The following is a 25,038-nucleotide window of genomic DNA, read 5'->3' as shown; positions in this document are numbered from 1 at the left end:
CAATTTAAGTTCTGTCAGAACTACTCTGGAGTCAAAGAGAAATCATTGATTTCCCGTGTGTGAATGGTGCAGTTCAGTGGCGATGAATGTTAAATGATTCTATAGGATTTTCAAAATGAAAGTGAAAAGTAAGGTAAAACTGATTATTTGGGTAATCAGTTTTGTAAGAAATTAGGTTCCTTTTTATTTCTAGGGAAGACCCTTAAACCAGCATATATTTAACATACTTGAAAGCTTAAGATGAAAATTTGTCAATTATGTCCATACCTGTGTAGCTTCTAGGATAAAATCTTGAATTATAAGTTTTTCTTCATTAGACAGACATTTGTGTTCTTCAGCCATAAGAGTGACCTTAAAACTCTCACAGTTTATAGGCTCATCTTTATTTGGCCAATAAACAAACTCATCTTCTGCCTAGAGGGTTAAGTAACAAAGAAGTAGGATTTTCATCAAATGTTTAATAGGTCAGACTGCGAAATGAAATTAACTGGTTGACACAGAAAATTCAACTCGAATTTTTCTTTGGATCTCAAAACATACCCTTCAAATACTGAGGCTTACACAAGTTTGATGCGGAGAATAAAATATCGCACTTAAGAAACCAAACTGTTGCTTTGTTGTTTTGAGCTTAGCCCATCAGTAACAATGGTAAGTTGTTACTTCTGTAAACGATAACTGAGTAGAGAAGATTCAAGTGATTTTAAGAGCTCGGCAGCTTCCTGTGTCATCTAGAATGGTCAGTCTAACTTTAGAGCGAAGAAATAAATCTCCCAGTTAAGTATATGTGCAAAGCCTGAACAAAGTAGGCCTTTTTTTTTTTTTTTTTTTTGTACTTCTATAGATCTCCTTAAACTGAGGGACTCTCCAAATATCCCGAGTTTTATTTTTTTTTTAAATGTAAACAGAAGCATATGGACTGACGGCATGTTGCAATTCTATTTTTTCTTCAGCAGTATCACAGAATACTTAAATGTAAGTTCATTTCAACTTACTGTTTTTAAAAACTGTCATTCAACAATGTCAGACCTGGGAGGTGACATAACCAAATGAGGCCCAATAATAGACAAGGTGCAACTCCAGTGACATTAGTTAATTAGCCGAAAAAAATTACTTAATTTGTTGGTATGCTTGGCCTTCTGGGTGTTGTGACTTGCTACTTCCTATAAGGCAAGTACCAAAAGTCACTGGGGGCGAGGGGCTTACCATGTTTTGACCATCAGGAAGCATAACTACCAGCTGGGCATTATGGTCCCATATCATCCTCCAGAAATCCTTGATGGTATGGAGAAGAGGATGCTGGGTGATGATGAATTCATTGCTCTGATAGTAACCCTACGAAACCAAAAAGAAGATAGAGTCTGGCATATGACTTTAAATGTTCCAAATATGTGTTTAAGCTAATGGACCTTAACTCAAGGGAGTCTTTTTATTTCTAGATTGTGTCGGTAAATAACAACGTGATCATTATAGCTGATGTCTACAAGGCACTCTATATGCCTCTATACACCAGGCACAGGACTAGCGTTTTCTTCTTCCTGAGTCCCCTACGTCTCACAGAAGTACTATGTGACAAAAACTGAGGCTTAAGAAGTTACATGTTGTGCCCAAGTCTACCTAGCTACCACGTCTAGGAGCAGACTTACCAAGATGGCACATGGACCACGTCTCCTACACTAGACAGAATGGAAATCCGGAGGGGGGTTTATATTTCTCAGTTTCCACAAGTCCCAAGGCAAGATGCCAGATCATACACCTACTGACAACAGAACCCCCTTGGGTTCCTGCCTTCTTCCATCGGAGAGGAATCAGGAGGCACTCTGCAGATTTTGCTGCAGAAACGTGGAACCTGGGGCTATTGGATTGGTCATGATTTCCATGCTGCTGCTCACTAAAACCATGGCTCATTGACCTCTTCTGCTCTGGGTCTCTGAGTTCCTGTCCCTACTTCCCATGGTCTCATTGGATGTGACATGTATTCAGATGCCACGCCCACACATCTCCCTGTTTTCTGCATGGATAGTCCTAAATAGTCTGTATTTTTAATTTTTTAAATTTATTTTTATTTTTTACTTTTTTGTGACATATAATGTATTATTTGCTCCAGGGTACAGGTCTATGCATTGTCAGGCTTACACACTTCACAGCACTCACCAGAGCACATATCCTCCCCAGTGTCCATAACCCAGCCACCCCATCCCTCCCCGCCCACCGCCCCAGCAACCCTCAGTTTGTTTCATGAGATTAACAGTCTCTTATGGTTTGACTCCCTCCAGATCCCATCTTTTTTCATATTTTCCCTCCCAACCCCCCATGACCCCCTGGTGTGCCTCCCAAATTCCTCGCATCAGAGAGATCATAAGATAACTGTCTTTCTCTAATTGAATAGTGCTATATGTTTTCTTTGCTGGATAAACGGAACAGTGATTTTGGCATGGGAATTACAACCTTTTCCTCTGAGGCCAAGCTCTATGACTGAAAGACTGGAAATGGAAACGATGGGCACAAAACAGCCCACTAAACCCACCCACCCCTTCCTCATAGAAAATCTACACACAGAAGGAAAGGATTGTGTCTTTAGAAATCCTGGTCTCCAAATGAGCCCAGTCTGCTGGGTCAATACTTCTGCACCCCTGGGTTATGGTGGGAGACAGGCTTTTCTGAAGCTGCCCTGTCCTGGGTCTGTTCAGGGTAAATGAAATGGAGCCTCTTAGATGGCTAAGTGGACGCATTCTATCTTCTCATCAGTCCTTGATAGGGAGTTTGGTTCCTGCACTTACTGATTTGAATTGCTTGAGGGTTCTCCAGTCCCAGCACACATAAAAACATCAAGGAATGCTGTTGTTCTATCTGCTCGTACAGGTGGTGGTCTGCGGCCATTAGATTTGACTTCCGCCCACCAGTGGTGCTAACCTATATATATCTGCAGCCACTGCTTCAGGAAACCCATGCTGGTTTGGGTTCTGGTAGCACAAGCTGGTAGGTAGCTTTCCAGTGATTCCTCTGACTTACCATGATATAGGAGGCATTGATGTAGTCTGTGCCTTCCCCACTCAGAGATGAAATGCCAACCCTTGATCTTTCCACTGGAACACAGAACATGCATCATGAACCACCATGCTCACGGCTCCATACCCCTTCCCCCACCCCCCACATTGCAAAGCACAGCTGCATGTCTCAAGTTGAGTGTCTTTGATCTGTAAGGTAGTTTTTCTATGTGTTTTACATTTTTTAGATGGACTTCAGGATTTAAGAGTCCTTTTAAACAGATACATTATCAGGCAAAATTAGAAAAATACTGAGCGAATCAATTCACTTCAAGATGTAAAAATACTGTCATATTGCCTCAAAGCTTCTATTATAAAAAAGACTTATTCCCCCCCCCCCCCCCCTGATTCAGTATAACCCACCAGGGATGATGGAAGAAGTTCTGTTCTTTTCCCTGTTGCATTGCTTCAGGGCTGTAGAATAGTCACTCTGTTGTATATTTGATTGACTCAGGAGCTGAGAAAGGAAGTCAAGGAAAAATATAGATTATTTAAGTCACCCAAACACACACACACATGTGACCCAACCAAGAAACCAAGCTAAGATACTGAATATGCCTATATCTGGTTTTGCAAGAATTCCTTGAACTTACTCCCTAGCACATCGATGTTCTCTACATGAGGGGAGCCAGAAGCAGCACAGAACGTCCTCTAGTTTGATGTCCAGCCCTAGCAGGATCTTCCCCATGGCTTCCTCTATAGGTGGGCACTCTGCCTTCCACTTACATCTCACACTGCACTTGGGGGTAAATTGCATGAGATGTGTGTAGATGTATGTGTGTGTGTGTGTGTGTATACATATATGTATATATGTGTGTGTGTGTGTGTGTGTGTATAGTTGGATTTCATTCGTTCTTTTCGTACTCCATGTCACAAATAATCTATTTGATGTTTATTCCCCCAACTAGCAAATGTCAGGATTATTTCCAATATTTTGCTTTTCTAAACTTTGTAGCAATGAGCATCTCTTGTATGCTTCTTAACACCCACACATGGCATTAGGAGTCATCAGCATTTAATTTTTTACAGTCTGATAGATGATAAGTGGTAGACCATGGTTTTGATTTGCATTTTCTTCACTACTGTGAAATTGTGAATTGTAGCATTCATTAGCCATTTAGGTTTCTTCTTTGATGATTGCCTTTTTGTATTTCTACTTCACTATCATTTATTAATTTGTAGAGGGTTTTGATGTCTTGAATGTAAGTCTATAATCTGTTTAAAAAGTTGTTAAGGTCTTTGTTCTCTTTAATCACAGAGACACTCAGAGCCAAATAATTTTTTAAGATTTCTGCAAATTATGTTTTTATTTAAGCAGTCTTTTTCTACCCTGATGTCTTAAAAATACATATTGATCGTGTTCTTAAAATAGTTATAAAACATTGCTATTACCTTTAGGTACTAATCCATCTTGAATAATTTTAGTGTTTGAGGTGTGGTAAGAACTTAATTTTACTTATTTCCACATGGAAACAGTCCCAATTTCCCTTACTGGTTAGTCTGTCTTTCCCTCATTGATTTATGGTGTCCTATCTACCCAATAACCCTTTCCACATATGCATGGTTCCTCTGGCTGATTTGTCTTTCAATGTTAGTGGATCATATCATATCATACCTGCATAACACATTTCTATTTTATTTTTTATTTTTAGTATTGCTTTGGATGTATTTGCTCTTTACTTTTCTAAATGTTAATTTTAAGATCACTTCATGATTTCCCATGAAAAATCTCGAGGAAATGTGACTGGTACGGTACTGATTTTTATACTTAATTTAGGAGAACCAACATCTTCATAATATTTCCATTCAGGAAAATTGTATCTACATTTGTTGGGTCTAATTCTATGCTCTTCATTTCAGTTTTATAGTTTTTTCATCTACACATTCATTGCATCTTTTGTTAAATTTATTTTTGAGACCACAGAATTTTTGTTTCTCTTTGCTGTGGTTGTTGAAATGGCTCTTTTTGCTCTAACATTTTATCTAACAACTGATAGCTAATGAGTTACAATGCTATTGTTTTTCATATATACTTGTTGACCTGTAATGAGTTGAGTTCTAATAAGAAATATCTTCACTTTTGTTTCTCTTGATGTTCTATATAGACAAGTGTATCATCTGCAAATTCTTTTCTACTTCTATACATTGTTTTTGTTTAACCTGATTTCCAGTAGAATGTTGACTAATAATGTCAGCAGCTGGCATTTCTTGTTTTTTTTAACCTATGAAAATTTCCAACTTTAAATTTTGTGTGTGACATATATATTTTAGCCACTGTAAGATGAAGAAAGCTTCCTTCTATTTCTAACCTACTAAGAGTTTTTGTTATGAATAGCACTTAATTTTATTTACTGTGTATTCTACATCTTTTGAGAGGGCTATACAATTCTCGTAACTAAATTTGTTCATATTTTCTAATGTTAAATCTTCACTTCATTCTTGAAACAAACTCTGTGAACCCTAATTGGTCATAATATTCAAAAAGAAAAACACACTGCTGGATTTGAGTTGCTGATTTTTTAAAGAGATTTTATTTATTTATCGAGAGAGAGAGTGTGAGAGAAAGAGCATGGGCAGGGGAGGGGGAGGGAGAGGGGAGAAGCAGGCTCCGCACTGAAGAGGGAACCGGATCCCAGGACCCCGGGATCATGACCTGAGCCAAAGGCAAATGCCTAACCCACTGAACCACCCAAACACCCCAATATTTTTAAATAGAATTTTAGTATTTAAGTTCATAAATGAAACTAGCCAATACATTTCCTTATTTATACTATCTTTGTACAGTTTTGGTACCAAAGTTATTCCAGTAAAATAGATGGGTTTGTTTTCTACCTAGATATTTTACCCTAGAGTTTGGAATTTTCTGCCCCTTAAAAGTCTGGTAATTATTTCAGTTCAGATTTTATTTTGGAGGTGAGATTTTTGGCCAATGATACAATTTATTTAATGGTTATTGGTCTAGTTGGAGTTCTCATTTCTTTGTAAGTATATCTTGCTCACTTTTCTTAAAAAAAAATTTATTTCATGTAGGTTTTCAAATGTATTGTCACAAATATGTTCATACTATGCTTTTTAAGTTAGAAAAAACACTTCTAAAATATTTATAATTACATCTCTGTTTTTTTATCTTAATATTTATTTCTGTGTACTCTCTCCTTCATTTATCATGAATCTGGCCACAGGTTTCTTTGTTTTACAGTCTTGACAGAACTTACATCTGGTTTTGTTTCATCTCTGTTTCTATTTAATTACTTTAACTTTCTATTTAATTTAATTTAATCTATATTAATTTAATTTAATAAAGCTTTAATTTTCTTAAAATTTTTCTGTCTCTCTCTTAGGGTGTACCATGTTTCTCTTCTCATTTTTACATGATGTGCCTATTTCATTTGCTTTTATTTTATTTATTCTCAAATGAATTGTTTAAGGCTATAATTTCTTTCTAGATACAACTTCAGTTGTATTGTACAAGTTGTGCCATGTAATGCTTCTGTTGACCTTAAATTCTAAAGATTTTATAATTGGCTCTGTAATAGGTCAATTATTTAAAAGAACATTTTCATTGTCCAAATATCTGAATTCTTTTCTGGGCAGGTTTTCATGATCAATTTCTAATTTGACTGGATTAGGTGCTGAGAATAGGGTTAGCTCTGTACAGATTGCTTGACATTAACTCTTCCGCCTCCAGTAGCTATTTAACATCTTCATTTTAGAATATGTGTACAAACACCCAGGTACACCCCATGCCCATGCACACACACATACCCCCCCACCCCTTCTATGTCACACAGGGAATAGAAGCCGCAGAATTAATATTACCTCAGAATTAATAATTACCTCAGTCTCCAGCTTTGGAGCCCGTACACTTCCTGCTATCCACACCCATTTAGGTGTCCCTGCATTTTTCCCCAATCCCTCATCTTGAATCCCGCCCCTTTGCCCCTTCTCAGGATCTCCTTTCCCTCTAGTAATCTCTCCTCCCCCATGTACCCACGGCCAGGGATCTCTTTCCATTAATTTTTTTTTTTAAAGTAATCTCTGTTTTATTTTTTTAAAGCCAACTCATTATGTTATATACAACTAATCAATCACTGAACTCTACATCTGAGACTAATCATATACTACATGTTAATTAACTGAAATTAAATTTAAGAAAATTTTAAAAATTAAAAAATAAAATGAGGTATAAATGACATATGATATTACATTAATTTCAGTTGTCTACCATAATGATTTGGTATCTGTCTACATTGAAAAATAATTACAATAAGTCTAATAAATATCCTTTACCATGCATAGCTACAAAATCTTTTAAGATCTACACACTTAACAACTTTCAAATATGCAATACAGTATTATTAGCTATAGTCACTATGCTGTACCTTAGATCCCTGTGCCTTATTTGCTTTATAACTGGAAGTCTGTACATCTTGACCCTCTTCACAACTGGCCCATCCCCTACCCTCTGCCTCCAGCAACCATCAGTCCTTTCTCTGCATCTATGAACTTTTTTTTTTTTTATTCCACATATTAGTGGTATCATATGGTGTTTGTCTTTCTCTGACTTATTTCCCTGAGTTATTTCTGACTTACCTCACTTGCCATAATGCCCTCGGGGTCTATCCATCTTGTGGCAAATGGCAAGATTTCATTATATTTTTATGTCTGAGTAATACACTACATTTTCTTTATCTATTCATCCATCAGTGGGCACTTAGGTTATTCCCATATCTTAGCGACCGTAAATAATGCTGCAGTGACCATAAGAGTGCAGGTATCCTTTTGAGTTAGTGTTTTTGTTTTCTGCAGATAAATACCCAGAAATAAACAGACATGTAACTTACTTCAAGGAACTGTATCTGTGGAGAAACCTGAATGACCAATATCTTATGCTCGCGCGCGTGCGCACACACACACACACACACACTCTGTATCTCCGCAGTTAGGCGTGAAGAGGAAAGAGTCAAATGTCCCTCTCTTAATTAAGCTTCTGGCCTCAGAGTTGATCTTTCCATTTTGATCCTGGGTTATCTAACATAAGCCATATCAATTCTTTTACGCAGTTGCGTAGGGGTAAGTCATGCTAAAAGAATTATGTTGAAAATGAAAAAAAAATTTACATTTTTTAATTTAGAAGAAAGCTATCCTAACAACCTAATGTTTATGTTTTATACTCCTTTATTATCTATTTCTGGAAGCCAAACTTCATACTTTCTCTTTCTTCAGTGTTCCGTTGTCACTCAGATAAGCTTTGCTGAATAAAAACATTTATATCTTCCTGTCGGGAGGTTCAAAGCACAGCATTCACCTCTCATCTTTCTTTACTTCTCCAAAGGCACAAGAGGTGCTGACTGATAGACACAAAATCAAAAGGAATTCTTAGTGACTAATATCTTTTATGTTGTAGGGTGGAGAGAAGATGAAAACCACCACCCTGAGATCTCAAGCTTTGTTCACTCTCCTGGGTTTTTCCAGGGTCCTTCGATTTTTTTCCTAGATATACCTTCTTCAGAAACTGGCCCTGTTTCTCTGGGAATCCTGGGAAGGAAGAGGTTAGGATATCCATTCTGTGGGCAAACCACAACTAGGCAAATCTCCCTAGCATAGCTACAGGGTCCCGTAAGATCTACTTTCTGAATTCTTTGCTGACAGATTTCTGGAAGCCAGAGAACTAGGATTGTAGAAGGTATGGTATCGAACAAAACATACTCCCTTCTCTAGCTCACTACCTTGTAACAAGGTAGGTGGGAGAAATTGGGGTTGAAGAGCTATTGTTCTGGGGTGGCCTCTTCTCTAGTCTAGAGCCTTCAAGTGAGACAGAATTTTCCCCACGAGTGGCATGAACAGCCTGAGCCGGATCACTCGTTGTGAAGTGGTCTGGGTTTTTCAAAGGGAAAAGAGCACTTCTGCAGTCTGTATTAGGAGGTCTGCCTGTCCCTTCTGTTATGCTCTGTGTCCTCCTTTCTTGGACCAAGTTTGCCGTTGCAAACATTAATCTAGAGTTCTTGAGAACTTTTCTTCTTGCTAGTCAAAATTAAGATTCTCCTTGAAATTCACCATGTGGCTTTGTTGCCCACTGTAAAGAACACCACAAAGGCACTGCACCAACTGTGCTCTGAACCCACCCACATGGCCTTGTCAACTCAAATAAGAAGATGCAGGAACACTTAATTGAATGGTAGCATCCAAGAGGCTTCCAAGAGAACTCACCTTGAATTGTTTCTCCAGCTTCGTTTTGCCTGTTGGTCCAGGAATGAGGAGCGTGTTGACATAGGCATGAATGTGGCTGTCTGGCACTTCAGTCTCTTTGCTAAGTATGGCCTCAACCAGAGCATCGTGAATGAAGACATACTGTTCCTGGCAAAACAATGACAAAGGGGAACATTATTCCAGGTTTTCTTTAAACATACTGAAGTACAAAACTTGATATTTTTCACTGATGGACAAAAAGAGTCCTACATAATGGCAGGGATGGACCCACAGAAGATTGCTTACTGGACCTGGCAGGTAATCAGATGTAGGAGAGGAAGCAGTCAAGAGACAACACAACTCTTCTCGCCCCTCATTTCTTTCCTTCGTGTGTGTTGGCGTTGGTGGGAAAGAGAGAAAACAATGCACTCTGCCCAGCCTTCAAACCTGCCACCTGCTTCCATGTTTTGCATGAGGACTTTCTTGATTCTGTGTTTCTCATGGGTCTTCTTCTTCTGTCCATTCCAAGTCTCCTTTTAGCCAGTCCTATATAACGTACTGCACTTTTACGTACAGTTTTTAATAGTTGTCGCTTATTTCCTGTATGGGACTCTTCCCTGGTCTAATCTGACTACAGTGTCATCTCTTCCATGGAATGAAGTTTATTTGGTTTGATTATCACCCACATGGCCATTTGTCTCTGATTGCTCTCAAGCTGCCATACATACTTTCCAACTTAAATTCATTTTTATTTAGAAACAGGAGGAAAAAATACAAATATACAGACTTTTGTCCTGCATCATATACACTATATGGGCTTAAAAAGGGATATAATTTAAGCATAACTCATACTTCTAAAATATGAAAGTGAATGTACTTACTCACTATATTCAGGAAAAATCTGAGGTTTTGCTACCAGGGAGGGGCGCTACCTGATCCACTGACTCTTTTTTTTTTAATCTTCTCTGTCATCAGTGTCATTTCAGAGTTATTCCCCATTTGGTCACTAAATAGACAAAATGTAGCTGGTCCATCTAGGACATATACTGCAATTACCTCGTGTCATGGGTTGAATTGTGTCCCCCCAAAAGACATGTTGAAGCCCTAACCACCCCCAACCAGGACCTCAGAATGTGACCGTGTTTGTAAACAAGTTTGCCGCAGATGCAACTAGTCAAGATGAGGTAGTGACTGTCGCTCTTCTAAGAAAAAGGAATTTGGACACACAGACAGAGAAGACAGCCCTGGGAAGATGGAGGCAGAGACGGAAAGAAGGCAGGCTGCTACCGCCCAGAACAGGCAGGGCTACCAGAAACTCAGACCGGGGAGAATCATCCTCTCGAGGTTCCAGACACAGCATGGCTCTGCCAGCACCTTGCTTTTGGACTTTTATCCCCTAGAACTGTAAGGCAGGACGTTTCCGTTGTTGTCAGCACCCCCACCTGGCAGTACTTTAATACAGAAGCCCTATGAGAGGACTCAACCCAGTAAAACAAAGTCTGGTCCATCCAGGCTTAGCATCTTGTGACACCTCCAGCCCTTCGATAAATAGTGTCCTTCTTGTTGGGGGAGGGGAAGAACAACAACAACAAGAACAAGGATCCTTTTTCTCATACCTCGGTCTGCACCAAATAGTTTCTTTGCGAACGAATGTGCTTTAGGAAGCCAAACACGTTGACGGTTCCTTCCTGCTGAATCTGCTGCAACATACTGTCTAGCACGATGTACGTGCCCGTTCTTCCTACCCCGGCGCTGGAGAGGACGCAAAGCAAGAACCGCTTCAACGTCAAGCATTAGGTACATTTGAAGACAGGTCACTCCTGGCTATCTTGGAAATTAAAATGATTTTCTTCCCCAAGCGACTGAGCCACATAATACATAATTTAGCAATCCCAAACCAAACGGTTTCGTTGTTAAGCACAATGCCTCAAGTAACGAATTGTTTGCTTTCTAATGTGGGGCTACAGGTCAAACTGTAAAACAGCCTATTTCTGTGGGAGATTTTTAATTCATTCATTCACTCCTTCGAGAGTCTAAGGTTTTCAGTAATTGCATTTATTAATCATCATATAGGATAGAGACTGCAAACATTCCGTATCAGAGCCCAGCAACTAGACACTTCATCTGAGGAAAATGAAAGCATCAGCTTCACCCAACTCTGAAAAGAAGAGGTCCTGGGTCTGTGTTGCCGGGCAGACATGTTTGTGTAAAGGTTTTCACATTAATTGGAAAAAGAATTTGATAAGGCTTTCAGCTGAAAATATCGTTTCAGGGAGATTGTGAGGAATAAAGCATAACTTCAGTCATTTCTAAAGGGCCATTATCTATGGACTTCTTCAAAGCCTCTACCGGAGGGACGGAATTCAGAGACAGGGAGTCTTTTCAAATCCCCGACAAGGAGGAAGTGCTAGAGTGGAAAATTAGCACCTGCTCCTCACAATACCCTGGTCCTCCTCCATTTGCTAAGAAACAATCCCTGACCTTCAGAGCTCTTCTTCTTGCATTTTCCTCCTTCTCTCAGCTTATCATGAGGCTAACAGATGAAAAAACTCAAGATAGGTCTCTCAAACTTTGAGGATAACTCCTGAGATAGATAATTAGAATGTGTCAGATAAGCTGTTTATCAAAGGAAAACACTTACTTCTGTAAAAACACACGTCGCTTTGATAAAAATAGTGTACATAGAAATCAGCTTGATTTGTGTGGTCAGAAAGCTTGGCACACAATCAGGAAATGTTAACTGTTATTTTCTTTTAAAGATTTTATTTATTTATTTGACAGAGAGAGAAACGGTGAGAGAGAAAAGCAGGGGGAGAGGGAGAGGGAGAAGCAGGCTTCCCACTGAGCAGGGAGCCTGATGCGGGGCTTGATCCCAGAACCCTGGGATCATGACCTGAGCTGAAGGCAGACGCTTAATGACTGAGGCACCAAGGTGCCCTGTTATTTTTATTTTAACTGAAAAATATTTGATTAAAACCTCTGACACATTTTTTTTCTCTTTGTCTGAAATATCCTTCTATCTCTTCATCAAATTAGCCTTGGAAATAAAGTAATTGAGTACAGATGAGTTGATAACACCTTAATACATTGGAGAGAACTAAAAAAATGAGAAAAGAATTTTGATCCCAAACTGTTTAAAAACAACTTAAAAGTATTTTGCCAAATTCTTCACCCTCTGTGCCTTTTGGTTTCTCTCATATAAACCTGACATAACAACTCTACAAGAGAATGTCCCAAGCACTTTTATCCTATGACATTATGTCGTAATAAACGTTTCTTTAATGACAAAACATTGTTCCTCCTGCCTCACACATTTAATACGTTAAAATCCAATTCAACAGTTCAACAGAATAATAAACATCATAAAAAAGTATCTGGTGCCTTGAAATGTTCAGCAATCAAACTCTGAGTCTGGTATATCATGTCCTAACGGTCAAAGCTTTTGAAAATGGGCATGCACTCTCACCGCCCTCACTCCACAAAATCATCCTGATTTTGGTAAAACTTTTGTTCCTCGATTCCCTCTTTGTTAGCAGAAGCCACTGTGTGGGTTTTGAAACGTGGCTCTGAGACTCACCTGCAGTGGACAACGACGGGCCCCACCGCGTGGCGCTTGGCGTGGGATGCCTTTCGCACGAAGGTCAGCACGGGCAGCGAGTCCTCCGGCACCCCCATGTCGGGCCACTGAGTGTAGTGGTACTGTGTAACCACACGCCCGCTGGGTCGTCCCTTCTGGGAGCCCTGCAAGGGTTCAGAGAGCTGGTCACAGGAGCCCATGCAGATGTGCGCGCCCGCAAACACACACATGCACACGCACCGGTCCTTGAACAGCAGCCGGAGTTCGGTGGCACAGAGGGAGGTACAAAAATACGCGGTCGCTCGTGATGGTTACTTGCACGTGTGAATTGGACTAGCCTATGGTGATTAGTAGTTTGGCCAAATACCAGTCATGCCAGAGGTTCCCATCAGGATTTCTCTCTTCTTTTTTTTAAGATTTTATTTTATTTATTTTTAAGATTTTATTTATTTATTTGACAGACAGAGATCACAAGCAGGCAGAGAGGCAGGCGGGGGGTGGGGGAGCAGGCTCCCTGCTGAGCAGAGAGCCCGATTCGGGGCTCCAACCCAGGACCCTGGGATCATGACCTGAGCCAAAGGCAGAGGCTTTAACCCACTGAGCCACCCAGGCGCCCCTAAAGATTTTATTTTTAAAGTCATCTCTACACCCCATGTGGGTGTTCACAACCCTGAAATCAAGACTCGCAGGCTCTACTGACTGAGCCAGCCACAGGCTCCTCCTTGTCAAGGTACTTTTTAGGTGTGATTAACATTAAATTAATAGGTTTCGAGCACAGCAGGTCACACTCAGTGATGTGGGTAGGCTTTCTCCAACTGACTGAAGGCCTTTAGAATAAAGACTGAGGTTTCCTGAAGAAGGAATTTTCTTTGTGATTAAAACATAAAAATGTTGCCTGAATTTCTGGTGTGAAGTCAATTCCTTTAAAATCTCTCTCTCTCAGGGTGCGGGGAGGCTCAACTGAGTGTCTGACTCTTGGTCATGATCTCCGAGTCATTTAGCCCAGTGCTGGGCTCCAAGCTCAGCACACAGTCTGCTGGGGATTTTCTCCCTCTTTCTCTCCTCCCACTCACACACACACTCTCTCTCTAAAATAAAATAAATAAAACCTTAAAAAAAATCTCTCTCTCGGGGCGCCTGGATGGCTCAATGGGTTAAGTCTCTGCCTTCGGCTCAGGTCATGATCTCAGGGTCCTGGGATCGAGCCCCACATCGGGCTCTCTGCTCAGCAGGGAGTCTGCTTCCTCCTTTCTCTGCCTACTTGTGATCTCTCTCTCTGTGTCAAATAAATAAATAAAATCTTTAAAAAAAGAAAAACCTTCTCTCTCAATGTCCATCACATACCACACACAAACACACACACACACACACACACACACACAACAACACGTTTCTCTGCAGAACTCTGATTTATGTCATTGTTTTTCTTTCCTTCCTTGTTTCCATCTGTGGTATTTTTAGTTGGAGGTGCAGTTCTCACGAGGAGCAGGAACCTTCATTTTTGCCTCACTGACAGCAACCACCGGCACCATGACCAGTGTGGCTCCAAAGCCATGGTGGGCCCTTAGGACCTCGCAGACGCCTCTGAGGATGAGATGTGGCTGTGATAAGAACTCTTAATGCCTTTAATTCTCTACCTTTTCTGCCTGTTTGCTTGTACCACCGGCTCACTTAAAAAAACACCAGATGTATTACTCAACTGACGATGTCCTTCATTTGTGGACTCACCTTTTTTATCTTTGTGTTTCTTAAAGTAAAACTCCTCACAGTATAATAGGCAAGCATTTGAACACTCTTCTGAGTGACCAGAAAGTTCCCATACTCTTCGCTACCATCAGCAGGCCAGTACTGGTCACATTTTCTCTGCAAACGAGAAAGTAAAGATGCTATTTCCCTATTTCAGATGCTCGATGTAAGAGCTGTCCCTGAAATCAGCAGAAGTCTAACAGCGGGACAGGAATGGACTCCCTCACTCTTCCAAACAGTTTCTTTTCTCTCTATGTGAAAAGAGTTTTAGGGATTTTTAGGGAGACTGGGGAGAGAATTACAGAGCTGAAAGACTTGAAAGGATCTGGTCCAAACTTCCCCTTTCAGATGAGGAAAGGGAGGCCAGATGTACTGAGTCACTATGAAGCAGAACTAGAATCCAGCTGCAGGGAATTAAAATCTATTTCACTCTGCACTGCTTTGCAACCAGCCCCATTTTCTCACTGTATGAAGAATGCATTTAAGTAGCAGACAGCTAGGGGGCGCCTGGGTGGCTCAATCAGTTAACTGTTGGACTCTGGATTTCCACTCAGGTCGTGATCACATGGTCCTAGGATCAGGCCCTGCATCTGGCTCCATGGTCAGTGGGGAGTCTGCTTAAGGATTCTCTCTCTCTCTCTCCCCCTCTCCCCTACACCCTGCCCCCCCACTCCCTCTTTTACTAAGAATAAATAAATACTAAAAAAAATAAATAGCAGATAGCTTGATTTATATGAAACTTGCCATCCTACAACGTTAAGTTTCCTTTCAGCTGTCATACTTACTAGAAAGGAATCCTGATTAGCCTTCTTAATTTCTGCTGCTTCCTGATGTTGACTCTATTAAAAGCAACTTAAAGCACTTCTGAGTACTATTTGGGGGATGAGATAATAGATTACCTACATACCCTTCCTTTCTCCACGAGGTTGGTTATCATGACGATAACTTCCACGTTGTGCTCCCATATCATTCTCCAGAAATCTTCGGCTGTGGATTTCAGTGGGCCTTGGGCAGCAATGTAAGCTTTTGGTCTGTTGTAACCCTAAAGAAACAAATGACAATCACTTTTTTACTAAATTACTGATTCTCTACCATTTTTGCTGTTCAATATATATGCTTTTAAGGACAGTACATTTTCTTCTATAAAGAGAAACCATAAAAAAGAATCCTGCAATGGTGGAGAAACTTGGTAGTACTAGCAAAGACAGCAAATCTTTAACTACGACCTTTTGGAAAAAAAAAATTTGTCTTTGCTTTGATACAGACACTCTTCTCTACACCTTTAGTCTAAGTACATTTAATCTAAGTCTATCTACTACGCGGGTCTTTAATTGTGATGCTTTGAAAGGCATCTGCGGCTCAGCAATCTATAGAGTTGGGAAATCTCGTCTCCCTGCTGGTTCTGAGCCGGGCTGATCACTGCCAGCTACCCTCCACCAAGCTCTCACTGGCACCCCAGATGTTTTACAGACAGTTACCCAAATCCTTGCAAAATGGAAGCATCACCCTTGATCTGGAGATGGGGAGAAGCTCAGGGGAGTTAAGCAGCTTTCCGAGCTTTCCTGGCCACTCAGGGACAGGGTGGAATGCAAAACTGGTTCTAACCCCCAAAGCCCGTGCTGGATGTGATGCACACACTTCACCCTCCGGAAACAAGGGGCAGCTGCCTCTACCAAATCTGCTGTATGTTTTTATGTGGTGCTCACTTCGAATTAACTGTTCCACACAGACTGAACTCGAAGGCAGCTAGACTGCGAGGTCAGGGTCAGGAAAATAACTGAGCTCCTCTGACATGCAATTGATCACAGTGAAAAACCAGTCAACTTAGTCAGTGGTCTGTGGTCTCCGGAGAGCTCTAATAAGTCCCACATAACTTGGTATCCTGAGAAGTGCCAGAGATGATAAGGTCGATAGCTGGTTTAGTGATCACATGTTTGCCTTTTAGCCAGGACTGCCTTGGGAATCTCTCCATCAGGATTTGCTGATCATGTGCTATCGAGACAATATTTGGCTGGGAACTGTGGGACATTCAAAATAAGTGGCTGTCCTATCCCTCACATTTAAGGAGTTTTAAACCTATCCAAACATATATAAACATTCTACCTTGAACATTCATTTCCAACCTGAATGACCTCTCACCCACAAGAGGAAGCAGGGCAAGGTTCAATCGGAAATCCATTACCCATGGAATGTCCTATTGCTGATTTGCATCTTCTATTATCTATCATACAACCCATGCATTAAGCACCATGTAAGTAGAACTCAGTGGTATAGTAAACTCATAGTTCAACACAATTTCATAAATGTTTCAATTGAAGCATGCTTACGTCAACATAATTGGCATTGATGTAATCAGTCAGTTTGCCATCTTTCTCAGCAAGTTGTGCAAGCTTAACCCTACTATGATCATCTGTAATAAGAAAAAGAAAATATTTCACTATACCATGGACTACTTTTCAGCATGAAGGTCATATGTTTACATAACAATACATCAAATACAATTGAAATAAGTGCAAATATAATTTACTTTTCATAGGCTTTATGGCAATACGGAGATGACAAAGACCAATCCTTCAGCAAGTTGTCTAATCCAGATCATGAGCATGGACTTCTGTCCAGAAAAAAATGCTTGGGCATCAAGGGAGGTGAAAAGCATGAGGGGGGACTTGAAGACAGAGATTGTGTGGCTTTGGGATGATAATAAACATATTCATAAAGGTTGGAAGGTGACATTGGCGTCTTAGATGCGTTTCTAAGGATGGATCTTGGGGCTGTGAACAGCGGAGAGCCACTGAGAGGGAGAGAAGCGTGTCGGAGGGTGTTTCAGAAAGCTAAGGAAGGATGGCAGCCTATACACTCCCGAACTGGAGGCTGGTGGAGGAAGAGAGAGTCGAGAGGGAAGTAGAAGGGACTTGGGAAGTTTCTATAAAGGGTTCTAGCCAACAGCTTGTTCAAGAGCACAACCTCAAAGAGCTGCTGCGCACAGTGAGGCAGGAGAATGGCTGTCCGGCGAAAGGACGGTAACTCCGGCGAACTGTGGAAATGAAAATGAGCTGAAATGGGGACTTTGAGATTAACTTCAGTTCTACAGAGAAATTATATGCATTTGGAGGAATGACATGATAAGAAAGGGAAGTGCTTCTGGAAGGAAAATTGGTAGTTTCATGGGGCAGAATTTATTTATTCTTTTCAAGAATGAAGACATGAATTAAAAAAAAAAAAAAAAGTGACTACAGTCCAAACTGGGACAGTAGAGAGACATCCTGGGTTATTACTGCTTCTAGGACAACAGCAGCTCGGAGAGCAGGGAACGGCTGTAGCAACCGAGATATGGCAATGGAAAGATAGGTTTGATGCCAGGCTGACCTATTTTTTGGTGTATTTTGGTTCTAGAATTTTTAGAGAGGTATTACTGGGTAAATTTTCTTCATTTCTACAATAGGACTGTGATTATCTATGTGCCAGGTCATTTCAAGGATTAAATGAAATCATGTATTTACAGAGTCAGGTCCATAGAAGGTGTGCAACAAATGTTAGTGTCCATCCCCTTCTGAATTCCGTGGTAGGTGTTTTCTACTTAGCTTGCAGAGGGAAGAGTTAAACAACCTCACCCTGTCCAAGCAGCCGGTGAATTTTTATGTGCAGCCAGGAAAGCTGCTTCCATTGAGGAAGACAAACATGAAGCAGAATGTCCTACCAAACCCTTCTAATAAAAATTTGTGTCATCCCTGTGGAAAGGAAGCAGCAACTATCCAAACTGCTTAAGAAAATGTGATAATAAAATGGGAAGTATCCAAAAAATATAAAGAACAACAACCAACACCAAAAAACACAAAGAATCCAATTAAAAAATGGGCAGAAGACATGAACAGACACTTATCCAAAGAAGACATACAGAAGGCCAACAGACACATGAAAAGATGCTCATTGTCACTGATCATCAGGGAAATGCAAATCAAAACTACAGTGAGATTTCGCCTCACGTCAGAATGGCTAAAATCAATAACACAAGAAACAACAGGTGTTGGAGAGGATGTGGAGAAAGGGGAACCCTCTGGCACTGTTGGTAGGAATGCAAGTTGGTGCAGCCATGCTGGAAAACAGTATGGAGGTTCCTCAGAAAGTTAAAAATAGAACTACCCTATGATCTAGCAATTGCAATACTAGGTATTTACCCAAAGAATACAAAAATACTGATTCAAAGGGATATATGCACCCCAATGGTTTACAGTAGCATTATCTACAATAGCCAAATTATGGAAATAGCCCAAGTGCCCATGGACTGATGAATGGATAAAGAAAAAAATGGTATGCACACACACACACACACACACACACACACACACACACACACAGGAATATTACTTAGCCAAGAAAAAGAATGAAATCTTGCTGTTTGCAACAACCCGGATGAAACTAAATCATTATGCTAAGTAAAATAAGTCAGAGAAAGACAAATACATACGGTTTCACTCATAAATGGAATATGAGGAAGAAAACAAATGAGGAAAGGGAAGAAAAGAGAGAGAGAGGGGGGCAAACTAAGAAATAGACTCTTAACTATAGGAAACACACTGATGGTACCGCAGGGAAGGTGGAGGGGAGATAGCTTAAATGGGTGGTGGGGATTAAGGAGGGCACTTGTGATGAGCACTGGGTGTTGTGTGCGAGTGCTGAATCACTGTATTATACGCCTGAAACCAATATCACACTGTGTGTTAACTAACTGGAATTTAAATAAAAACTTAAAAAAAAAAAGGAGTGCAATTTCACTTTCACTGGCTTCCAGGATGGAACCAGAACTTAAATAAACAAGCTGGTAACACTGTGTTCATAGGATTCAGGGAGGCCCACCGTAAGGAAGGAGAGGAGTATGAGTTTTGGGGGAGGGGCTGTAGATGGATTTCTAGAGATGGAGGGGACCATATAGGAAAATAAGAGCGAACATAAGTAAACATGAGATGCTGTAAGATGGAAAAATACGGTAAATTTCATAGGGAAAAAAACAGATAAATTTGTATTAAGCGAAAGAGACAGCTGCTCCTAGGGAAAAGAGAGAGAGAGAGAACAGCCAAGAAATAAAGGGAAAGCAGAAATAAAAAAGAACAACTCGCCGTTTATAAGACCCCAGGAAGAATGGCAAGAAAGGGAAGAAAAGGCTAGAAGGGAAAATAAATTCTAAAGAAAATCTATTGGGTTAGTAAATTCACCTAGAAGTAAACAGATCTCAAGTGAAAACAGGACTCGGGACTAGAAAGGACGAGGGAGATCCTAAGAACAGATTTAGAGCCCACGGGGCTTAAAGAAGTGCCTTGACTACAGTTGGAGTTTGTTTTGTTTAAAGGAGACCTGTCGTTAATTGCAGGCTGTAATTCAGTTAGAGGACTCTAATGCCACGTGCTCGCTCACACAAGCCCGATTCCCTGATCCCCAGGTCCGAGAACAGCGCTACCGAGGTCTTCTGGCAGAGGTGAGGACAGCGAGGAAGACCCTGAGACTGGCAACGCTAACAGAGCCCGGACAGAGCTGAGAAAACACTCACAGGCAACGATATTGATGTACCGGTTCTTGTGCTTGTTGTCAGGGTGATTGGAGCTGTCTGCTGTGATACCTAAGTCCACAGTACAGCTCTGCACTTCCTGTAAAGAAAGGTACGTAGGACATTTGAACACCTGCCCTTGCAGACAAAGTGCCTTAAAAATATAACATAGAAGACAACACAAACAAATCAGGCTATCCCCCAAAACACTTTTTTTTTTTTTTACATGTTATAACTATTTCTTGGCTAAAATAAAATGCAGTGAAATAATGCCTTACCTGGTAAAACTCTTTCAGTGTCTAATGAGGGAATGAATGCCAAAAAAGTAAAGAAATCAAATTCCACAGCACACGACAAATGAGAAAAAAAAGCGTTCATATTAGGTTTACAATGGAAAACTATGATCATGCAATATATACATTTGTCAAATTGTAACAAAACGGAATGTTTCAAACAGTTGCATGCAAATCAAAACTTCTAACAATTGGGAACCTTAAAATTATGTAAAAAGGAAAAACAATAACACTTTTTAAAGGGGACAGTGGTATAATAATATGAATATAAAAAATGCAGATGGGAAACACCATATATTTGATGACACATTTTGTTGCATTAATCGGATTTGCTGATATCCAAATACAGTATTATTTGGCCACTATAGCACTATTTGAAACTCTGAATTAGTGACACATTTTTTTATTTATTTTGAGCAATTTTAAAGAGTAAACAGCTTCCTATTAGGTGGTTTGTAACAGATTTAGAGCTGTCAGAACATTAAAAATTCTTATAAAAATTTTTAAATTGCATATACTATATCATTTTGAAACAAAATTTAGATAGCATTACTTTCAACATATTTAATTAGTAGACCTCTTTTTAATTCAAACTTTGAGGGGTTCAGAGAAATTATTTCTGCCAATTATTTTTTTTAAATGAATTAAAATTCTTTTCAGAGATGTTTTCTATCTAAATACATTACGTAGGAACTTACGATTATTTAGTATTAAGATAATAACATGAAAGCTTTATAATTTCTGAGAAAGCATATAACCCAAACGTGAATCTGACCATCGGCAAATGGCCCAGACCTCCTATAGATAAGCTTTTCAGGCCTTTTTTGCAGTTAGCCATTCTGACTCTAGATTTAAATACAACTTAATATTATGAACCACTTAAAAGGCATAGCTTTATTAGTTATTAAGCTAATTATTAAGTTAATGAAATGTTTTCTTGAATTAGACTGTGAGTTAAAAGCAATGGAATTAAGAATAACTTTTGAGTAAAAATGTGGTTATTTTATTAATTTAATTATTGTGAACTGATAAATAATATTGAAAACGATTTTATAGTCATTAAAACTCTGAATTTGCCTTTGTGCATGGGCTATCAGCAACTTTTATTATAAATTGTCTATTTCTCCTTGTGGTTTTTAACATCTGGAAAATGAAACCCCTCCTTGACACATTCTCCCTCTTGCAATTACGATTTGTTTGATGCGAGTCTAACAGTTTTTGTAAGTTAACACGGCATCACCTACCCTCTGGTCTCTATTATGGTAAGAAAAAATAATTTGATGTTTTAAATATGTAATTCTTTATATTATTCCATTTTACTTAGTCATTACCTCATACTGCTTTCTATCTCAATGACTAAGATTTCTTTTAAGATTAAATGAATTGGTTTGGGACGCCTGGGTGGCTCAGTTGTTTAAGCGTCTGCCTTCAGCTTAGGTCATGATCCCGTGGTCCTGGGATCGAGTCCTGCTCCCTGCTCAGCAGAGCCTGCTGCTCTCCCTGCTTGTGCTCACATTCTCAGTCTCTCTCTCTGACAAATAAATAAATCAATTCTCTTTAAAAAAATTATGAATTGGCTTCTATTATTATTAATTTAGTGAAAATGTATCACATTTCACTTCTATTTCTTTTGATTTCTTAAAGTTTTCTAATTTATGGCATTTTCCTTCCCTAAACATATCTTGGCTGTTGTGACTCCTGGGAGGCAGTTGCTGGGTGCAAGGGAGAGAGTGGGACACCCTCTGATCAGGATCAGAGCTCCAAGTGCTTCGAAGAGGGAAGTCCGTAGAACACTTCTGGGTTGTGGGGGTGGTGTGGACAGAAAAGCAATGTGATGTTTCCTAGAGGGGAGGGGCTGGAGGGGAGGCTCAGGATCCCTTGTTTGGTGGAATGGAAAGTATTATGTTTGAAAATCACAGACCCAGGTTTGAATCCCAAGCCCTGCTATTTTTTAAAATTAATTAGTTTTTCATTTAAATTGAAGTAGAGTTAACATGCAGGGTTATATTAGTTTCGGGTGTACAGTATAATGATTCATTGATTCTAGACATCGCTCAAGGCTCATCATGATAAGGGTCCCAGCTCTGCCATTTTGGAGTTGTTAACTGACTTCTACGGAAGCGGATTTTTATCATTAATATGAACAGAAATAAAAATCAACTTCCAGAGCTGGGTGAAGATTGAATATAGAAGCAGTTTAGTGTGGGGACCGGTATATTAGGGAGTGCTCAAAAATGGTAACTTTTTATGTTTGTGCGGTTGTCATTGTTAACTCTGGGTTTATGATTCCTCATTTTGAAATTAACTGATAGTTTAGTGGGCCATGATAAATTTGCAGCAAATTTCTCTGCCTCTTCTAATGAAAAGCATTTTATGGAATATTACTAGAAAAACTTTTACTGATTGTGCAGTTCAAATGTTTTTTAGAAATGCATATTTTCTTGAGGATAAGATGGGACTTTACCTTGAATAATATTTATTAGACCTTGCATAATAAATGCTTCTGCATTTATACTGATGTAATATTTACAACTAAGAGTTTAAATGTACTTTGGTTGAAAATCATGAAATTTAGTAGTTTAGTATAATTTATATAGTTTAAAAATTAAAAGGAGTCAGTGTTACTAATTCAGGTTAAAAGAGGAATAGTGGAATTCTGTACTTTATGGGAGGAAATTAGCAGTTTTTTATCTACAACAATAACTTGGCTTTTAAAATGGAAAACCAGTTTTCTAAATTATACGGTAACCATAACACATCTAAACACATAAGTGATTACAGAACTAATATTCTTCCTAGAAGTGAAAATAGTCTTTAAGTCAAGAAATAGCCTACTGTTTAATCTTTTAAATTTGCTATTTTCCATATTATTTAAAATAGGCATATTAAAATCATACCTCAAATTCTTCAGTAAACCCACTACTTGCATGTAAGTCTGCAACATGCTTTGGAAAGTGCTTTATTGGAATTGCTCCAACATCATCTAAGTAAATTAAAAAAAAAATTAGTTTGGAAAGGATAATTCAACAGAAAGGAATATGCCCCTCACTTATACAATTTATAAAGTGCCTTCTTCTCAAACAGCTTCAAAGTTCAATTATTCCTACAATCCCAAGGTAATTACAGCTTTCAATGAAACATTAAGCGACAATGATCAATTTTCCTCCAAATTTATTATCCATCATAACTTGCATTTTATAATTCTGATTTGATCTTGAATCTCTTTTCCGTTCACACTCTGAAGAAACAAGAATTAGTTTTTAACGTTAAATAATGAATACCACCAAAGTGTCACATCTTATCAAGGGAGTGCATCTTTTTTTGGGTAACTTTCTTTAACATGAGTAGGAGTTGCATTTTTGTTAACACATTTAACATGAATATGATTTCTGGGTAAAAAAAAAATGTAGAAATATTTTCAATTTTACCATAAACTAGACCTAATATATAGTGTAATTTCAGTTTTATAAAATTACATAATTTAATGTTTTACAGTTAGTCAGATGTTTACATGTGAAAACATTTCTTCCTTCTCTCTATAAATAAAACATTGATATGCAGACTATTCATTAAGGATTATGCCAAAAACCTTTGGGACTTTTAATATGTAAGATTTCAAGAACTCTAACTTGAAAATATGCTATGTAAACAAAGTCATTGGATCTGTTAATTAATTGTGAAGGGGCCAAATTATTTTACTGGCTCTGTTCCCCCCCCCCCCCCCCCCGCGGAAAGACTTTCTTAGATTAAACATATTACTGGTTCACAGTATGCAATTTCACAAGTGATTTCTCTGACAAGGAAATATCAAACACATTTCACTAGAAACACTTATTTACATCAACAGATGTTCAGCATCTAGGCCATTTAATATTTTTAAGCTTCAGTTACCAAGAATTTGTTGATTTTTTTAAAAAGTAGGCTCCATCTGTTCTCTCTCTTGGATAAGCGTACCTGAATACTAAAATTGAATTAGCCAGTTAAGCTTGAGAAACACAAGACAAAGGTGTAATTCTGCTTTCACATCTGCCTAAGGATCTTGCCTGGAAGTAGCTTTTATAATTAGACAAGAAAACAGAAATAACTTGTCACATCTAAATCATTAGCTCTTCTCAAAAGGGTCCTTCAATCCCATAGATGTTATCCTGCACCGTGAACCTCTTTTCACAACCAAACAGACTACTTTTTAGTTACAGTCACGTGGTTTGGTCATTTCTTTCACGAACTGGTCTGCAAGTGAGACTAACATAGCTTTTAGTTTCTGATTCTACATGAAAAGGCAGGTCTCTGGGTGACCTGCAGCCCAGGTGACATGAGGAAATGCCCTTGATCCCAACTCTTATGAGAAGCAAGACAGGGGCTTCTCTTGGAGTTCCTGGCCAAGGTCCTGATTTGGGATTATTTATTGATAATAATTACCGATATGGGACTTGGGGTGATAGCATGTTAATTTGCTTACCCATGCTGACGGCGTCTGTAGACGAGGTATGAAGGGGAAGGGAACCAAAATGCAACAGACACCTGAGAGCTGCCCACCTCAGAATTCTGAAGGTGTTAATGAGAAAGTGTGCTGTACTAGAATAACGGTACAGAGTTTTAAAATATTCTAGAAAAACAGAAATAAGTGGTGGCTAGGCTCAGAGTGCATCA

The 25,038-nt window shown here is 39.3% G+C and overlaps 1 protein-coding gene across 5 annotated transcripts in view; it reads right to left on the bottom strand.

The window, feature by feature from the left end:
- Window positions 1-25,038, bottom strand: part of PTPRZ1 (protein tyrosine phosphatase receptor type Z1) — a 177,992-nt gene that overhangs the window by 4,947 nt on the left and 148,007 nt on the right. For 3 of the 5 annotated variants that reach the window (XM_059171691.1, XM_059171693.1, XM_059171694.1), the window contains 13 exons: window positions 23,286-23,371; window positions 20,374-20,394; window positions 20,099-20,195; window positions 16,884-16,966; window positions 15,464-15,598; window positions 14,539-14,673; window positions 12,811-12,974; window positions 10,850-10,985; window positions 9,255-9,401; window positions 3,408-3,501; window positions 3,010-3,083; window positions 1,204-1,332; window positions 268-414 (listed from right to left, as the gene is read on the bottom strand). In XM_059171691.1, coding sequence (XP_059027674.1) covers window positions 268-414; window positions 1,204-1,332; window positions 3,010-3,083; window positions 3,408-3,501; window positions 9,255-9,401; window positions 10,850-10,985; window positions 12,811-12,974; window positions 14,539-14,673; window positions 15,464-15,598; window positions 16,884-16,966; window positions 20,099-20,195; window positions 20,374-20,394; window positions 23,286-23,371 — 1,448 coding nt within the window. The remainder of the gene's footprint in view (window positions 1-267; window positions 415-1,203; window positions 1,333-3,009; window positions 3,084-3,407; window positions 3,502-9,254; window positions 9,402-10,849; window positions 10,986-12,810; window positions 12,975-14,538; window positions 14,674-15,463; window positions 15,599-16,883; window positions 16,967-20,098; window positions 20,196-20,373; window positions 20,395-23,285; window positions 23,372-25,038) is intronic. The other 2 variants (XM_059171692.1, XM_059171695.1) reach the window with 1 other exon arrangement.

The sequence above is a fragment of the Mustela lutreola genome, chromosome 4, assembly GCF_030435805.1.
Source record: "Mustela lutreola isolate mMusLut2 chromosome 4, mMusLut2.pri, whole genome shotgun sequence".
Taxonomy (NCBI): Eukaryota; Metazoa; Chordata; class Mammalia; order Carnivora; family Mustelidae; genus Mustela; species Mustela lutreola.
This window is presented reverse-complemented; position numbering and strand designations above follow the sequence as displayed.